The 20,519-nt window shown below is 28.7% G+C and overlaps 2 protein-coding genes across 2 annotated transcripts in view; both read left to right on the forward strand.

The window, feature by feature from the left end:
* LOC117181131 (chitinase-like protein 4) overlaps positions 1 to 363 on the forward strand; it is a 60,943-nt gene extending 60,580 nt beyond the window's left edge. Inside the window, exon 11 of the mRNA XM_033373699.1 lies at positions 193 to 363. Coding sequence (XP_033229590.1) covers positions 193 to 363 — 171 coding nt within the window. The remainder of the gene's footprint in view (positions 1 to 192) is intronic.
* Positions 364 to 447: 84 nt separating this feature from the next.
* Positions 448 to 13,541, forward strand: LOC117181132 (chitinase-3-like protein 1). Its single transcript, XM_033373700.1, has 5 exons — positions 448 to 481; positions 7,176 to 7,443; positions 9,362 to 9,752; positions 13,157 to 13,425; positions 13,505 to 13,541. Exons 1-5 carry the CDS (start codon positions 448 to 450, stop codon positions 13,539 to 13,541), a joined length of 999 nt encoding a protein of 332 aa, XP_033229591.1.
* The last annotated feature ends 6,978 nt before the right edge of the window (positions 13,542 to 20,519 follow it).

Here is a 20,519-nt window from a genome sequence, read left to right on the forward strand (position 1 = left end):
CCTTTTAATTTTCACAGGATCTTTGATAGGGATAAGAAAGTTGGGTATAATTTTCCGTTGTATCAGCAGAGAATTATTTTGTGTAAAAATAATTCTGTAACCAGAATTCGTGAATTAGACAGTTGGGCCCTAAAAAGAAGATATATAAGGAAACATTTGAATGGATGCTTTTCTAATGAACTCTCTTCTTAGGATTATGCTCTAAAATACTGGATTTCGCAAACAGCTTCACCAAATAAGTTAATGCTAGGAATTTTTTCTTATAGACAATCCTTTACTTTGGCTAATTTAAAACAAATTGGTAGAGGTACACCATTTTCCGGTGTAGAATTACACGCTTCCTCTCCATGGACGGTCATATAGAATATTTCGACGTATATCCTTTGGTGAAAAAACCAGAATGAAAGAGGCTCTACGAAAAAGAGTACCAAGTACCGTATATCTACAATGGCAATAAAATTATTGCCTATGATGATGATCAGTGAGTTGTGGCATAAGATTGTTTTTACATTTATTCTTTAATTTTAATAAAAATATAATTTAAAATTTTATTTTTGGATCAATTGAAGAGAGTGCTGTATATGTTGACAAAATTAAACTTGGCCGTGATTTGGACTGCAGATCAAGATGATTTCATTGGATTATGTGGACAAAAATTCCCACTTCTGAAGACATTGAACCGAGTTCTCAGATAGAAATTTTCATTCGCGTACAAATTACAGTCCGTAAAATAAAGAATATATCTTATCTCCAGCATCCAGAATTTTCTTGAATAATCAATCATAAGCAGATTGTTCTGTAGTAATAAGCGGGCAAAAAAATGAACAATAGCGTAATGTGACATAAACATGTTTCTAAAATTTCTATTGTTCTTTGATATTTACATAAATTCTAAGATCAGCTATAAAAAATAAATCATAACTAATAAATTAACAACTTTACTGTCAATAATTAAGATCGCAGAAAGTAAAAAAATTAAAAAATCAAATATGTCCTCTTAATTAGTAAAGATATGTAAATATGACTTTAAACCCTTTCTTTATATTTCCAAAATTCGATTAAAAACTAAAAAATCTTTGTAGGAAGCTCCAATTTTTTCCCTGATATTCATTACGATTGCCATTTAACGATATCTAGCTTTCATCTAAATAGAGGGCAAAAAAGATTCATTACACTCCCAACCCCCTCCCCCCACCAAATGGACTACAATTTACGGTATAAGTTTTCATTTAGTCAAGTAATGGCAGGTATGTAAATAAATTTAGGACTAAACATTAAGTAAAGGAATTTTTGTACTCATAAGTAATTAATATAATAATATTCCATCAGAACAAAACTTAAATTTAAAAAAAAATTTACCTACACTTTTTTTTATAAATATGGCAAAAACTATTTACGCATCGTCAGAACACAAAATTTCGTAAAGAAAAGTCGATGGCATCGGAACTTTAATAAACCATATTAAAAAACATTTTTTCTTACACAAAAAACTTCATAAAATGTAGTTTTTAAAATACAGTGCCATCTAGTAGCATAAAAGTAAAATTTGAACTTGTTGTCAAGTTGATTTTAGCTTAATTTTGTTAAAAAAATTAACATCTAGCTTTAAAATCGATATGTCGATAGGTTTTTGCAACATGCAATTTGTGTCGTACCAATTAGTGATAAATTTGTTGCAGCCGCTCCCCTTTTAAATTATTGCCAATCAGGGACTGGTCATTATTTTGTTACACATCCTTTCCACTTTTATTCTTTAACAAAAATCCAAAATTAACAATAGGTTCAAATTGAAAAAAAATCAATTATTTTAATGTAATAAAATTAATACCTTAAACACCGTTAGCCATATATCAACATAAAAGTTTCATATGCGTATGTCTCGTGAAAAATTTATGGAAATCTGAGTTGAAAATGGATTTCCTCGGAGACAGAGTAATTTTGTGTTAAATAGTCGAATTTTTTTACAAAACTGTTGAATTTTTAGCCCAAGAACATGAAGTTTTCAACAAAAAGAATATTATTGAACTAATTGGTTACAATTTGAAATAGTAAAATTTCTTAAATTCCAGGAGAAAAGTGTGTTCAGAGTTGAGATGTAGCATGTTAATTTTTTTTTAAGTTGTATTTTGGCTAAATAGTTTAACAATTTGATAGGACATTCAATCATTTGTTTAAATCTGATGTATTTGGTTGAAATTTCATAATTTTTGGTACAAGATCAATTTTTAGGTCAAAGTTAAAATGTTTCTTTATAACCAATCGCTTTATTTGAAGATTTAAGTATATTGTTAAAATTTCTGTTATGTCGGTGAAATTCAATATTCTGTTATTCTAAATTACACTTTTTTGGTCAAAATTTTTCCTGTTACAATTATAGGTTAAAATTGGAACTACTTTCTTAAAAGTTAATTTTTTAGGTTGAAGACTCAAATTTAGCACCATACTCGCGTGTGGCGCCTTCTCCAGTGGTAATAACATTCTTTGGTCAGCCAAGTCCTTAAATATAATATAGTGTGATTCACTATATTTCTGCTACTATTCATTTCTGTGAAGACGGGCTAAGTTCTACTTTTCAGAAGTAAAAAATGACTTCATATTTTTATATGGATTTAGTAAATTGGAGAAAGTTTTAAAATATTGAAAATCTATGGTAAATATAAATAATAAAATATTTCAAAATAATCAGAACTTTAAAAAATTTGAGAGTTTTACAAAAATTTCAAAAATTTAGAATAATAAAAAACTAAATTTAGAAAGTTTGAAAATTTAAAAAATTTTAAAATAGTTAGAAATTTTGAAAAATATAGAAATTTAGATAATTTTAGGAATGCAGAGCATTTTAGAGATTTCAAAAAGTTTATTAATTTAATATAATTTTGAACATTTGAAATTTCATAAATTTCAAACATTGAAGACGTTTATTTAAATTAAAAAAATTAGATAATTTTACCAGTTTTAATCATATTTAAAATCTTAGATATCTTAGAAATTTTGGAAATTTTCGAAATTCAAAAATGGCAATTTTAACAATTTTAACTTATAAATTTGGAAAATTAAATTTTTGTTGTTGAAATTTTGAGTATATAAGAAATTTGATAATTTTAGAAACATAAATAATTCTAGGAAATAAAAAAATGTTATCATTTTGAGCGTTCGATATAATTAGGAAATATTAGAACATGTGATAAGCTGAAAGAATTGAATATTTTAGGAATTTTATTAAATTTTTAAATTTTATAAAAGTCAGAAATTTTGATAGTTTTGATAAGCTGCAAATTTCAAACATCTTAGAAATGATTGAAAATTTTAAAATATTTTGAATTTTAGAGAATCCAAACATTTTTTTAATTTTTGAAAATCATTTGGTACAGCAGTTTTCGCGGTGAGGGGGCCGCTTAACTTAAAATGCATCTTTATTATGTGTGTAGAAAATCTCTTCTATAACTAAAAAGTAACTCTTCAGCCCCGCGTGATAGGAATGAAAAAGGGCTCAAGTCATGCATGCATTCTGGAAATTTGATTTTTCGAATAATTTTCTTGTCTGGATGTCTGACTTAACATATTATGTTTGAGGAAACGGCTAGCCAAAGAAGGTCACTATAAATACCTGGGATATCAGAATTAATTTTCAGGACGACGAGATCCTTATAAAAGCATCCGGGTATATAAAATTTCAATATTTAACCGAATTTTCTCAGAGAAGATGTGTTTTTAATATCTGGACTACCAAAATTTATATTTAGCATAACGGTACCTTATTAATTTCATCCAGGTATGTACAATTTTAATTCTCAACCGCAATTCCTCGTAGAAGATGTATTTTTTATACATGGAAGATCAGGATTAATTTTTAGTACGACGGCACCTTTTTATTACCACCCAGTATATTGAATTTCAATTTTCAACCAAACTTCGTCGGAGAAGATGTATTTTTTTTTACCTGGACGACCAGGATCAATTTTTAGTACGACGAAATCCTTGTAAAAGCATCGAGGCATATAAAAATTCAATTCTCAACTGAATTTTATCGGAAATGTGTTTTTAATACCTGTTCTACCAAAATTAATCTTTAGTACGACGAGACCTTACTAATATCATCCAAGTATGTTCAATTTTAATTTGCAACCAAACTTCCTCGGAGAAGATGAATTTTTGACCTGGGAAACCAGGATCAATTTTTAGTACGGCAAGATCTTTAAAGAATCATTTGGGTATATAACGTTTCAATTCTTAACCGAATTTCCTCGGGGAAGATGTATTTATAATACCTGGACAACCAGGATCAAGTTTTAGTACGACAAGACCTTTTTATTATCATTCAGGTTCATTGAATTTCGATTTTCAACCAAACTTCCTAGGAGATTTATTTTTTATACCTGGACAAACAGGATCAATTTTTTCTAAATATAAATCTTTTTTATGGCAAAAAGTTTCTAGGGAAGCTATCGAAGTCGAAGTCCAGGCATTGTAGATAACGCTTGCAATAAAGTTTTTTTTTGAAAAACTTTTGCACTTTAATTTTTGACTCACGTCACATTCATAGTAAAATTGTTTAACAATTTGAATGTGTCTTCTGATATCTTTTTACCTGACCTAGTGTTAGGGGATGATTTAATACCAGTTTTTGTGTGCAATTGTATAGCTTTCCGAGCGAAACTGTACGGCACCCCAAACTCAGAGGTTTTTTTTTCGAATTTTCCAACCCTTTGGTACCATAATCAGAAGTTTGACTGCATAGGATCTATTTGTTTATTTATTTCATTGTTCCTTAATTTCGTTGGTAGAACCTTCAATTTCTTTCTTACTAATATCAACTTCAATGTACTTAAACACCTTTCGTAATTGTAAATTGATAATTATCTTTATCTCAATCACTTTCTGAATTTGTGCCGTTTTTGTTCGAAGACCAATTCAAAATTAATTTCTTCCGGAGAGTTCTTAGCATATTGAGTTGCATGCTCTACTCCATAATCAAATGAAGAACCTTTCTGATTTTTACTTTCTAATCAACATATGGTAGAAATTTATTTTTTCAATACAACGGAAACCATTTCACTAATGAATTGCGAAACTTGCTAAAGTTTTTTTTATCGACTTTACTGCGTTTCCTGTATGCAAAGAGATTGAAACAATTTATTCGTGGCATCTTTTCTTCAATAATTACATAAATTGACCTTACCTTTAACGATATTTCAAACTGAAAATGAAGAAACTTGAATTTGAGGTTAAGATGATTTTCATTTGTCGCAAAAGCCATGATTTTGCAGCAAAAATTATCATTAAGCGACTAACTTCACTTAATCTTGCAGACAAATAATTCTGTTTCGTTAAAAAAGATATTCACGTGCCTCAAAACAAAACGAGCGAGAGGAAGATTCTTTTGTTTCAGGACGACTTTTTCTTTAAGTGTTTACAATAATTATGAACATTAATGTTTAGAAACAATTTTCGTTTCAAAATACACATTGGAATAATTTTTTAAATTAATTTACTCATTTTTTAGTCAAATCAACTAGTTCTCTCTTTCCAAAAACCCTGGCTGTCATATATTTCATAGCGTCAAAAGCTCTTAATTATAATTATAATATTTTGTAAAAAAAGTTGTTTGTAAGAAATAGTTTATATCAACGAAATATTTTCTATAGAAACATTGCACATTTTAACAATATTTTATAAAAAGGATTAGTTTATTACGTAACAAACTCATGGAAAAATAGTCGAAATGTTCATTTGTTTACAAAATTGTTTACATAATTGTTAAAAATCCGCAATTTCGGACATATTGTAGTCGTAAATTAGTATCTGTTGTATTTCATACAAAAGCTATGGATTTTAAGTAGCTAATCATATCAAATAACGAAAAAATAAATTTCGTTTTCATTAGTTTCTTTAAAGCATTATTAACTTTCTTTAAAGCTAGCCGACTGATAATAATTTAAATTTATTATTACATGAATTTATGTCACTTAAATGACTTTATCTCATGATATTTTATCTATAATGTATGCAATTTTTATTAAAATATGTTTAATAGTTTTAAAAATATAGATATTTAGAAAAACGGGATCACGAAATTACACATGGCTTAACTCCCGAAATTATGAAAATTTTCAAAAATCCTTTGGACCCGAATGTCTCTTATATAACGCTATAATTTCACAAAGTTTAACTAAAATCGAATAACCACTTAAAGATATTGATATTCCGTACGCATACTGAATTCATAAAATGAATTCTTACATTGAATGCAATTTTTTCTGACGGGGATATTCTTTTCTACAAAAAATGAGTATTAAAATTATTAAGTAATATTATAGTAAGAAATATATAAGCATGAAAAATTTATTATCTACATGAAGCTTTGTTTCTTACCTAAATGAATATTTATCTGAAAAACGTAAAAACTCAGAAGTAATAATATCGTCGTATTGTATGCTTTCAAAATTCTTTCAAAACTTTTCGAAAAATAGAAGGTACGTATAAATATTCTGAGTTGTACTAAGATAATTATCTCTAATTATCTCTGTATTTTTTTATATTTCTGCCATTGATCATTTAAAATTTTTTACCTTCAGTGCACTGTTTGAAAAAAATCCCCTTTATATAATGTTTTTTTAATACATGAGAGAAAAATATGAAATTCAGAATTCACATTTTTTTAGGTAGAGAATATTATAGTATGAAAATGTTTAAATATGATTACTATTACAGACATTTAATGAAAATGGTATCAATTGAAATAAATTTCACTTTAAACAAAGAAATACCTGCATAAGTAACAAAAATCTACTTTTATTTCATTAATTATAAACTACGGTACAAATGATTAATTCTTGAATAATACATAAACGAGCCTCTGAATATTTTTTTTTTAATTTAGCTTGTCCAGAAAATTTGTTTTTACTATTTCATCTGCAATGTCAATTTCAGCCGTTTTTCTGGATGACTAGGCACAACTTTTCTAACATTGTTACTTTTTTCAGATGTATACATTAATACTCTTTCTTGGAATATGCGTAGCTCTTGCTTCAGGTAGTAAGATACCAGTACCCGGTAAAAATTGTGATAGTGAGTGACTTTCTATAGAACATTTTAATTCAATCGAAATAATATATAATGAAATGAGAAAAAATATTGCTATTATTTATACTGAAACTTTTGTCATTTTTTTCTAGAAATCGTTGGTTGTTACTATACTATGTACGTGGATAATGATCCCTCGTTAGTAATGGAAAACATCGATGTTTCTCTTTGCACTCACTTATTTTACAGTTTCGTTGAATTTCAAGCAAACGCTTCTGTTGAAAGTTTTCATACATTTGACATTGAATATGATGGATTAAAAGAGTTTAACAATCTGCGGATAAAGAACCCCCATCTGAAAACCTTAGTTGTTCTGGATTATTCTACTGATGATCATGGGAATCAACCCATTATAATTGAGTGAGTTTTATGTTACAAATTCAGACTTAAAGGCTAAATAATAGATAATTAGAATTGATAAAACTTTATTCATAAAGTCATAAAAAATCAACATGTGTAATAGATATAAGAAAAGGGTCCACGTTGTCAATCATAGTTATGGACATATTCGAGTTTTTGTGAAGAAAAGCTGATAAGACATCGAATTTTTGTTCACGATGAGAAAAGATTTTTCATTTTTAATATAACATTGAGATAAATTCACAGTAAATCCCTAAGATGTTATTCTTTTAAGTTCGGATAAGAATGTTTCAAACATTTGACAACTACAATTATCCGACGGCGGATAATTTTTATCCGCCTCGTGATAAACAATGTCTGCCATCGGATAATTGTAGTTTTCAGTTGTTTGCAGCGTTTTTACTCGCCTTCAGATAATTAATATCTTTGGGATTTACTGTGTTCCACTTGAATTATATTTATTATTTATAGTGCTCTCATTCATAAACAAAAACCTGAAAGTAAATGCATATTTAAGACTTTGCATAAATTGCGTAGTATTTTGATGAGTTGGGGAGGGGGCAACGTTGTTTCTATTCTGTCTTACATGGGGTATAATTTTTTTTTTCAATTCATCTTTATAGCTTAAAAATTTAACTCCTTTCCTGAAATTTGAACTATTTTATTAAAAACGCATGATTTTCTTTAAAGATTCACAATTATACTTTGGAATTCAACCGTTTTTTATACAAAGCAACTGCCTTGGTGGAAAATTTGAGTTTTGTGAAAAATTCGTCCATTTGAATTGAAAATTTAATAGGAAAGCAGAAAAATCAACTGCTTGTACAAAATCGCTTTCTTCATTTAAAAAATATCTTTTCAGCGAAAATTTATTTATTTCGTTTTTGCTTAAGTCTTCTCTCAAGACTATAAATTCAATTATTTGTTTGAAAATCCTCGCGTATCGAACGAAAGTTAATGTTCCTGGTTAAAAAATCGAATTTTTTGAGTTAAAAATCCAACATTCTTGAAGAAAATTACACTATTTTGTTAAGGATTCAACTTCTTTGTTGAACATTCATATTCCTTAATTAAATCGAATTTTATTTTATTAAAAATTGAAACCTTTTTCTGTTGATACATCAACTATTATATTTTTGCATTAAAAAATCATTTTGTGGGTTTAAAATTCAATTCCTTCCTTGATAGTTCCACTTCTTTCTTCAAAATTGATTTTTAGATGATGAATGAATTTTCATTCTTTCTTGAATCAAAAATCTTTCTTTGTTAAGGATTAAAGTAGTTTGGCCAAACAAATTCTTTTTTGGTTGAAAATTCGCAACTATTAATTTGAAAATTGCACTACTTGGATTATTAATCAGAACCAGTCAGATCTGAACAAACTCATGCTACCGAAATCAACTTAGGGTATTTTTGGATTACCTGTAAATGAACTCACCAAAAGATTTAGTTAGCACTAAAAATTTGGTCTTATAATTAGGGGGCACAAAATTTGCAATGGAATTAAGAGGCCTTAAGTACTTTATACATCTGGCATGCAAATTTTAATTTTTTAAATTGGTTTCTTAAAAGATTGGGTGAGGACAACGCCCCCCCCCCCCTGGATATTTTAGTTTCGGAAGTTATTCTTCAATATAGAATATGCCCTATCTGGCATTATTAAGAAAATTGTCAAAAGAAGATAAATCGTAGGTTTGAAGTAAAGTATAACACGTTCACAATTAGCACTGACTCAATTTAAATCATTTTCTCGCCATATGCCCGCCGCTCGTACTCTTTACCAAGAAGAAGTGAGGGGAGGGAAATGTAGGATTAGTAAAATCTTGTTTTTTTTTTCATAAAAACGTTCACATTACTTCATCTAGATTAGTACCTTTTTGAGGAATTTCACATATTAAATTTCTATTCTACTTCTTAGAGTAATAGCTGACCCGATTAGGCCAGAAAAACTGTTAAAGAATATCGTCAACTTCTTGAAAAAATACGGATTCAATGGTATAGATCTCACATTGACAGATATACCTCAACGTGGAATACGTCCTTCTGATAAGGGAAATTTAGTTTTATTCTTGAAGGCTCTCAGAGGAAAGTTTGATAAAGAATGTCTCATTTTATCTGCAAATGTTAGTCCAAATGAAACCACTGCTGAGATATTATATGATATTAAAGGAATATCCACGTATTTGAACTTCATAAATTTGAAAACATTCGATTTTCACGGAATCTCTGATGCGGAAAAGAAAGTTGGTCATACTTCTCCATTGTATCCTTCATCGAAAGAAAACGCGGAGGAGCGGAAGAAGAATATTGTTAGTACCATTAAAGGCAAACAAAATTTGAATATTAGAATATTGTTTCGTGAAAAATGTATAAGGAAAAGCATGAATCTGTCGTTTTCAAATTCTAAAGTTCGTGGTTTAAATTTTCAGTACTGCAAATAATAACTCTACATTATTTGGCTATTATTGAAATTTTAATGTTCTGAAGAAAATTGGTTATATTTAATGAAATGCCATCTATTTGGTAGGTTGGACTCATTAAAACCTTCGGAAATGATTCACAATAAACTTGGGAAAGATATCCTGTCAACGAAAGTCGTTTAAATTATTTTAATAGTTCTTTTAACATTCCCTAGATATTTAAAAAAGGAAACTGAAATGTTTAAAAAACGAGAAACATGGAAAATTTTTTGATTGATATTTTGATTTAGAAAAATAAGTGGAATTGAATTATCAAATATCTGGCTCTAATTGTTGCTGAATACTTGATTGGTTGCATATTGCGTGATTGTGAATTATTGGCTGTTTTTAGTTTGTTCTTTTAAATCTTTTCGAAGTTTGTAAATCTCCATTTCCAAATAAGGTATTTTAATTCTAGAAACTTCTTTCTAAAAGATAAAAATCTTAATGATTGTTTAATCATAGAAAAATTTCCAAATAAGTAATTCTATCTAATGATAAGAATTATTTCTGAATGTTTTTAAACGTTATTAATAAAATAGAACATTTTAATTAATTTTTTACGATTGTGAAATAATTCCATTAGTTTGAAGCCTTTTAACGATTTTGAATTCTTGAAAATAATCATGTTCACTCTAAGATTCCAAATAGAATTTAAATTGAAGAAGAACGAAATTCATTTTAAAAAATATTAAATTATTTTCCAAAGAAAAATGATTATATTTTGCAAGATTACAAAGTATAAGAGAAAAATTGAATAAACCTAATAGATTTCAAAAAGTTTTCATAAAACTTTTAAAATAAGCAACGTTTAAAAAAAATCTTTAGATTCCTGTTAATATTTAAAGTAATTCTTTATTTAAGATAATTGATTTCAAGAGAATATTCAGAAAGATTGTTAAATATTATATACAATTTCCCAATTTTTAAAAATGAAGCTGCAAGAATTTTTAACAATTTAAAGAATAATTCGAGGCAGTTAGAAAGATATCTAGTAATATTTAGAATTTTTAAGCGATGAAAAGCATGTTGACGCTTTGCAAGATGTTTGAAGATTTATACAGATTTTCGAATTATTTCCAAGCGTCAAAATGTCTTAAATATTATTCAAATTACTCAAATATTTCCCAAACTTTTGTAAAATCCTGTAAAAATCTTAATAATTTTATACAAAGTCTTTCGACGTACCTGAAATCATCAAAAATCTGGTTCAATTTTCCAAGAAACCTAGCAAAATTATATTGAAATAACTTTAACGGAAGATACTAAGAAAGTGGAAAAATACTAACTCAGCATTTTGAGTTTGCATTAAGAATGATCTTTTCCTTTAAATTAGAATTTTCCACACATTTTTTGTCTTGAGAACTTTGAAATCTTGATTGGTTGTACATCCAACAATTTTGTTGTAAATTCTTCTTTTTTGTTTAGAAATTCATTTATTTTAGAAAAAAGTCAAGTTTTTCACGTCAGAATTGCAAGTGGTTTATTTAAAATATAAATCCCTTTTCGAGAATTCAAATATTTTTTTGGAAATTCGTCCTTTTATATGAGTTGAAACCTTTCTAATTTGAAATTGAAAATATTGGTTAATTTAATTATCAACTATAATATTTTTCATTAAAAATGTATCTTTTTTGGTTTACAATTGAATTTCATCTTTGAAAGTTCAACTAGGCTCTTAAAAATTCACGTGTTCGCATGAATATTCATGATTTTAGTTTAAAAGTAATCTTCGGTTGAAAATGAAATCATTTTATTGCAAATTGGTCTTTATTAGCAAAAGGCGAATATGCTTGGTTGAAAATTCATCTTCCTGCTTTAGAATTTAAACTCTTGGTTGAAAATATTTTTCATGGATTCAACTGTTTTTGATTAGAAATTAAGATTTTTTGGATATAAATATCTACCATTGATTTTTTTTCCTAAGAATTAATTTTTTTGGTTGAAAATGCAACTGCTTGATTAAAATTTGCACTACTTTTATAAAAAATAATTTTTTTTGGTCCAGAAATTTAAAATTTTATATGTAAATTATTTACTTGTTGGTAGAAAATTAATCTTCGTGGTAAAAAATTCAGGCATGTGGTTGAAACAAATAATTTTTTACGTGAACTATATCATTTTCTCTTGAGGGTGTATTTCTGTAGGTTCAAAATACAACTGCTTTGTTGAAAGTTGTACTACGCTGTTAAAAAGTAATTTTTTTATAGAAGATACATCATTTTCGTTGAAATTTCTCAATTTTGGCAGTCAATTTATATTTTTAATAGAAAATTCATGCATTTAGTTAAAAATTCAATTACATAGTTGAAAATGAACTTTTTTGTTGAAAGTTCATATTTTTAAGCTGAGAAATTTAACTTTTTGTATCAAAATGTCGACTGTTTCGGACAATATTAATTTTTGTGGTTAAAAATACAGCTTACTGAAAATTAATCTTTTTTGGTTGAGGATTCGACCATTTTGTTGAGATATTGTTTATTTCAGAGGACGTTAACTATTTTTTATTTAGAATAAAAATCTTTTTAAATAAAAATATTAACTATTACATGTTGTATACAAAAATCATATTTTTTATTTGAAAGTTAAAAACACATAATCAAAAAAAAGCCATTTAAAATTTTCATTTTGTATTTGAAATTATTCAGCCCCTCAGATCAAGAGACTACCCGCGCTAAATTCATGAGGCTAGTTAGGGTAAAAAATTACTTTAAATTGGTACAGAAAGCATCCCCTACAAACAAACTGTTTACATTTATTTACAGGTTTCTTTTAAACATCCCTTCATGATGAAAAAAATGAAATCCACATTTCCTAAATATTAAAATCACAAAAGACTTTTTTAGACTATTGGTGTCTTAGATCATAAAAAAATAAATATGGTCCAAGTCCACATAAACAGGGCCCTAATGGCCGGTATAAAGTTACGTATCGGGGCATATAGCCGGATAAATTCCACAGTATTATATCCCCTAGTTAAACATCTAAAACAATAATTTTGACCTCATCCGATAAAAACATAAATATGTAATAAACTAAAACCAGCTATGAGGTCCCTTTTCATACACATGCAAAAAAACAAAGGTTCAAGCAAGGAAATTGATAAATTAACCTAAAACTCAGATATATTAGACGTCTTCTGCTCTTATTTTTGTGTGCTTTTTATTCGGTGATATAGTTTTCTGGAAATATCGGCTTTCTTGCTTGAATGTTTAAAATTAACCTCAAGGCTTTTTAATAATTGCGCTTCTTAGGATGACGTTGTGAAATACTGGATTTCGCATGCTGCTCCACTAAACAAATTAATACTAGGAACTGCTTTTTCCGGAATATCGTACACTTTGGCTGACCCAAAACAAATTGGTGAAGGCGCATCCTTTATAAAAGAAGGAGATTATGATCATTTAACAGGATATTATGAAATTTGTGACTTCATAAAAAAATGGACCTATCTCTACGATAAAGAACAGGAAGTGCCATATATTTACCAGGGGAATCAAATTATTGCATACGAAGATGTTCAGTGAGTCTTAAAAGAAAATTTAGTTTAGTTTTGAATTCCAATAGTGATCAGGATATTTAATTATATTATTTATGTTTAGATCCATCAAGGCGAAGGCTGAATATGCTAAAAAATGAATCTTGGTGGTGTTATGGCTTGGACTATAGATTCGGATGATTTCAATGGAGCATGTGGAGAAAAATTCCCACTCTTGAAGACGTTGAACCAAGTCCTCAGAAACAAATGTTAATTTTGTGTATAAAGCCTTGTCGGAAAAATAAGTAATTTTTTTACATCTCAGATAATCCAAATTTTATGCATTCCTGATTATAAACTATACAACTTTTTTAAATTAGTTTTCATTCGATGTGATGAATAATTAAAAATTTAGTTCTAGGAATAAACTGCAAGTGTGGCGACTAAATGATAAACACATGCAAAGAAATAGACAAACCCGCATTGTGAAATACAACCATTTTTGTAGTAAAAAATTTAAATTCGATTAACAATTTATAAAAATAATTTGAAGATTAAAAAATTAAAGTGTAGTGCATAACATTTCATAATAATTGACTCTGGGAAAACTTTACACTGAGAGACTTTTGTTAGAATGGATGGAAAAAATAATGAGAATTTAGTATAATATCGTTCCAAAATAAGTAATACCGAGGTTCTGTTACACTTATTTGTATTACATTACCGAAGTTTAATATTATCATACGAGTATTTAAAACACGAAAATGACAATGTAGTATCCTGAATACGAAATATTATGAATCTCTATTTCAAAAAATAACACTATAAAAAATCATATTCTTTTTGCTGAGTTTTTGAAAAATAATTTGAATAAAAAAAAAGAATGAATATCGTAATCTCGAACACGTATTTTAGACATTGAAATTGTCAATATGAAGTTGAGAGAAACCTAAGATGCAAAGCAAGCTATGAAATCATTATTCCTGATTTTTTATATAGTTTCTTTTGAGAATGTTCCTCGATTGTTTCCGCCATTTTCCGATTGAGCCGAAAGATTATGTTTAACAATATTTTAAATAAAAGTTAACTCTTTCTACTTTCAATTAATTCATTTATTATTGGATTTAAAACATTAGGAATTCTTTCTGACAAACTTTATACATTAAGGCAATAAGATTTAATTCATTGAGTACAATTTATAAAATATTACATCTGAATACACTCAAGTTTATGATACTGAGTTACTGAGATATCAAATTAGAGAATGTTATTCATACAAGGATATTATCAGTTCTTCAAAAAAAATGTATTTTATAACAAATAAATTCAAGCGACGCCACGTTGACCAAATTTTTGCAAAATATCCATAATGTAAGTTAGCCGAGGGGTTTAGTTGTTCGGAAATTCGTTTATAGCTTTTGATAAGTTAGGTTTAAATCTGGCCGCTTCCGTTCCGATTTCTCACAGAGATTAAGTGTGCGATTACGTATATAGTAAATAAATTAAGTATATAATGATAAAAATAATGATTTTACGCGTGTGTCCGTATTTAGTTTAATTTTATTTGTTTATTCAATGTCTCTTTCTGAAGGTTAAATCTTTTGGTTAAGTGATTTATTTTTCATATAGTCGTTTAAGATTTTTATATGCTTTGTATGACAATTTCAAAATATGTTTTCGCTCTTTCGAATAAAATGTGTTAATATCGCTTTATCTTCGCTTGTAAACTTAGATACAGTGGATTTTAAATTCTCCCAAATTGCATAAGAGTTAATGCAACATCCTTTCCATTTGTTCAAACAAAAATATAATTGTTGACAGCTGAAAACGACTTTATTATTTTTTGATATGCAAACCCTGTTTTCCCTATTTTAAAACGATATTAAAGTAAATTCTCATTCATGTATATCATTTATTATAACCAATAGTCTCTCAGTGTAGCAATGAAAGATTGTAAAAAGATTTGTAAATTAAAATATTTTGAAATTGTACAATTTTAAATGCTTCAAGTGGGAAGCCCTAAAAGCAAATAATTGTAAGCTTTAAATTAAATAAAAATTTCTTATTTTCGATTTCCAAATTATTCCAGATATTTTCAAATTCATAGATTCATGATTAAAGAACACTGTTCATTTGAATAGGGTTCAATTTAAACAGGAAGAAGTTTTCGATTGGTAGATTTTCAATGCTAAAATTAACCTTTTAAATTGTTTCATTTTGCAAATTTATGTTTGAAACTGAAATTGTTGAATTTTGAAAATTATACACCGTAAGAGAACTATTAATTGTCAGCGATTTTAAGCGATTAAAAGGAATTTCCTATTACTAAATTTTTAATGTTAAAATTTAGCATTTGAATTTTGCTATTTTGAAAATTTTTGATTTGAAACTGAAATTCTTAGATTTCGAAAATTGTATGTCACTATTTAAGAATTTTTAATCGTCAGCGATTTAAAGTATAATTCATATTGAAAATTAAAAATTTAGAAAGTCCTTAGTGTCGTTAAATTTTGAGAGTATCTATTATTTACAATGTAATTTTTAACGTGTTTTGGAGTATGTAGATTTATTTTGAAGATTTTCAATTAAAATTTTTCGAATTTGTATTGGCTTTGAATGATGGAAATTGCATTTCTTTTTTTCGGCATTATAAGTGAAAGTTTCTTATTAAAAATTTTTTTTTCATTGACAGATGAACCTTTTTTATTTTCAATATTTTTACTTAGCTCAAAGGGAGACATTTGTCGTATCTAAATTACAATGTTTGTTGTTTGAATTTGAAGAAGCTTAAATAATAACCTTACATTATTTGTCTATTATTGAAATCTTATCCTTCTAAAAAAATGTTCTGTTTAACGAAATCCCATCTGTTTTGTAGATCGGACTCACTGAAACTGTCAAAAAATGATTGACAATAAATTTTGGAAACATATCGTAGCAGGAAAGTCGTTTAAATTATTTTAATGATTCGTTTAACATCCCCTAAACATTTGAAAAATGAAAGTGACATTTTTTAAAAACAAGAAACACGTGGCATTTTTAAAATAAATGATCCCGATCTAAGAAATGTAAGTGGAACTAAATTACTGAAAATCTCTCACTTATGTTTGCTGAATAATTGATTGGTTGAATACTGCCTAAATGTATGAGTGATTATTTGAGTGATAGTTTTCAGTTAGTCTTTAAAATTTTTCTGTTTCTTGTAATTTTCAGTTTCCAAATAATAAATTTGTATTCTAAAAATTTATTTCTGAGAGAAAAATGTTAATAATTGTTTAATTATAAAGGCAACAATATCCGGTTTTTAACGTCTTGACCAAATATTTAAAAAAATTACAATGGGATTCTATTTACAACCCATTCGCCATATTAAATAATGTTATATACTTTTTTGTATATTAATAATGAGTATGAATGGTCTGCCATATCAATCAAGTTAAATCAAAATTTCCGAATAAGTATTTTTATCGAATATAATCTAATAATTAAATCTAAACTATTAAACACAGAGGCCTATGACAGAGCCACCGAACGCGTCCTCGGGTTGCGTATAGAGGGTCCCTATACTATGGGATTCTGCTAATTATGGTTACAATAATTACTAAGCAGTCGCAGATAATTGTCCAGGGTGGTCTCAAAGAAATGAACCCTTAAGCGGATGCGTAATAACCGTGTCGAAAGCTGAACTGCACCTGGCTGAGGTGTCCCGAACGGTGACTCTGGGATACTGGATGACCTCTCAGGGTATGCAACCTTATCCGTGCAAACCCCTTTTCCTAGCTGCTTGTGAGAACAACAAAAATAACACCTAACATAGTTGCAGTAATTGTTGTTCGGAACAATTGAACACACAGGGCTCACTACATGGGTCGGAAACCAATGTCGACTGCCCTAAAGTTGTAGAAGCCAATCAAGACGGATTCAATGCGATAAACTGGCAGAATTCGGATACAGGCACTCGTACGGAAAGGTTTCATCGCATGGATGCATTCTTTGTATTATGAGAAACACCTAGATCTCTCGATTTTTCGCATCAGCATCTGCGAAGCCATGCCGAAATACTACGGAAAAGAGATTATGTAAACGGAGCACCTACTACACTGCAGCCAAAACAGACCAACAACATATAAAAAGAGGTGACACTCAGGCGAACCGCGTGTAGGCATCCAACAGAGGAGAGGGATGCTTCAGGACACGAAGGAACATTGACATGTAGATTTCTCTCAAACACAAACATCTAGCTGACCTGTATTACCAGCTGCGTGGAGATTACTCAAAAGAAACTAAACTCTGGTCTATCTATTGTAGTAGATATAATGCAGCTAGAAGTTTGGTGGTTGCAACCGTGGAACCAAAGCAACGGCTGATCAAAAGACCAACAGGCGAATGTATCCACTCTATAAAAAGATAGGTTGGGCCAGACAGTACGTATCCCTTTTTTATTGTGTGATTAACTACATTAACTGTATAGTTTGGACGCTAGGAGAAGTCTAGAGCGGAAGGAGAGGTGGATCAGAGAATACGAATAGTTTTTACCTGACCAATCTCGACCCATTTCGTCCAGCAAGCACTGAAAGAAAACTCAGAGAACATAAATAGCTTCAAGGAGATGTGCAGTGCCCTAATAAATTCTGAGGAGGAATGCCCACCCGTCACTACCGAGTAGGTGAACAAAGAATAAAGAGTCATGACGAATTATTCCGCTCCGCGACTAGATGGTATCAAGAACTTCTGATGGAAGAAGTTCCCTTCAAACCTCCAGCATATGGCCTATATTCTCACTTCAAATCTCCAAAGTCAGAAGAGCCTATAAAGACCCTCAGAATTACCGGCTCCTCACTTGTCCGTACACTAGGGTGGACCACAAAACGCTTTTCGAGCTACAGAGCAAGACACTCCCACCCACAAGTTTCAATTTTGAGAAGAAGGAAATCCGTTTTTTTTTCGAAATTCAATTATTAGCAGGTACCACCGGGCACTTCAAGATCTCAATAAATTAACATGGGCAAATTTTGAATGTTCGAAAAATTGAACTCATGCTTCATGGTTACATCGAAACGTGCCGAACTGTTTAGGGATTGAAGACAGGTATCAACGAAATAAGTTCATACTAAAAACTTTTATTCCAATCAACCCTCACCCTCCCCGCAGCGCCCAAAAATGACCCAAAAATCAAAAAACTGCCTTCTCACGTAGTATTGTTAATTTTTAGCAATTTACATCATATTTTTCATACAAATAAATACTAATGACCAATTTAAATATTTGCCATCACTTTTTAACAATGTTTTATTGTTTAAAAAACAGTACATTATTTAAACAGTTATTTATTCCCAAAAAATGTAAAAAACAATCGTATTTACTGATTGAACTGTAATAGTCTGTCATTATTTCTAGTAATGCATTTTTCTAAAAACATTATGTAACTATTTAAACAATTATTTATTGTCTATTTTGAAAGTTGCTATAAAATATGCGAGAAATATCAACTTCCTTTTCAAATTACTATCATATGCTACGTTTCATTGAATAATGACATAATTTTGATAGATTTCTTTTAGTGTTTAAAAAATCTCTATTTATTGGTTCTCGCGCATTCCCATACACGTTTATTATTATAATTCGTAACTTACATTGGTACTAAAACAGACTTAGTTTCATAGTCCCGTTTGAAAAACAATGCGAATTCTTTTTTAACAAAATGTTGTTAAAACTGTTATTGCAACTTTAATGGTTTTTCCATAAAGTGAATTTGCTTATTTTTAATATTTTTAATGATTGAAGCTTTACACATGAGGTCTACTGAGCAGCCTTACCGTTTTTTAACTTCTAAATTATATATATATTTTTTTTTGAAAATGCATTTGCATATTTGCGAATATTTGAAAGACTGTGAAATTGTTGCACGACAAAATGTAATTTTTGGATTTTCCATTATTCTCTATGCTTTTAAAATTAGAATTTTTTATTTTTCAAGAAAATTAAAAAAGTTGTTATACCCTTCTTGTAGGGCATATAAAAATGAAACTTTTTCTTTTCTTGCCTTTTTTCATATCGGCTTAAAAGGTTCATTTTCGTGTGTTTTATGGTATTTTGTAAATACTTTATCTCTGATAATTTTTTGTTTTATGAAAAAAGTTATGAGGATAAATTGTTCAACTTTTTGATTACTATAAATATTTGTACAGAAAGTTTTTGAATTTTGAAAAAATTGGTCTCAAAAATATTAAAATGCGCTCACTTTTTGAATTTCATATCCAAAATAACTGGCTAACAAACATACCCTTCAGTTTAGGACACTAAAAGAGTGTAAAAGTAGCCAATCTGATAGAATGATTTTTTCAAAAGTTATCGTGCTCACAGACAGACAGGCATACAGACAGACCGACCGGCAGACACATTCGTGAAAACTTATTTTTCGGATTGAGAGGGTCTCAAAACGTGGAATTTTGACAAAAACTGGGGGGACGGTCAAATTTCACACAAATCTAATACCTTCTCTGAAAAGAATGTAAAAATGATTTATTTGTCATGAATAATTTTTTGATAGTTCTGTTTTTTGTTTTAATCGTAAAAAATAGTCAAAACTACGCATTGTATCAGAAAGTGGATAATAACGAATTTGTAGATCTTTTTTATATGCACAATTTTTCTTGCGTCATTTTTTATCGTATTTTGCACAGTTTTGACCGAAAAATGTACTTTTGGAATTTTTCATTATTTTGTATGCTGTCAAAATTTAAATTTTTGATTTTTCAAAAAAATTCAAAAAGTTGTTATGAAAATTTTGCGCGGAATTTAAAAAGCAACATTTTTCTTTACTTGACTTCTTTCATATCGTGCGTTATTTAGCATAAACAGTTTATTTTCGTGAGTTTTTTGGAATTTTGTAAAGGCTATAACCCTGGTTATTTTTGATTTTATGAAAAAAGTCATAAGGATAAATTGTTTGATCTATTAAATACTATGAATAGCCGTACAGAAAATTTTCGAATTTTGAAAAAAATAGTTTGAACAATTTTCAAAATGTGCCCACATTTTGAATTCTCATCCAAAATAGCATGCTAACAAACATACATACATACATACAACAAAACAGACATACAGACATAAAGACAGACACATTCGTAAAAACCTGT

Source organism: Belonocnema kinseyi, chromosome 10 (assembly GCF_010883055.1).
Source record: "Belonocnema kinseyi isolate 2016_QV_RU_SX_M_011 chromosome 10, B_treatae_v1, whole genome shotgun sequence".
Lineage (NCBI taxonomy): Eukaryota > Metazoa > Arthropoda > Insecta > Hymenoptera > Cynipidae > Belonocnema > Belonocnema kinseyi.

Coding starts and splice junctions, on each gene's coding strand:
- LOC117181132 (XM_033373700.1), top strand. CDS start 448: ATGGCAATAAAATTATTGCCTATGATGATGATCA. Junction 482..7,175: donor ATTGCCTATGATGATGATCA/GTGAGTTGTGGC, acceptor ATTTTTTTCTAG/AAATCGTTGGTTGTTACTAT. Junction 9,753..13,156: donor AGGAGCGGAAGAAGAATATT/GTTAGTACCATT, acceptor TGCGCTTCTTAG/GATGACGTTGTGAAATACTG.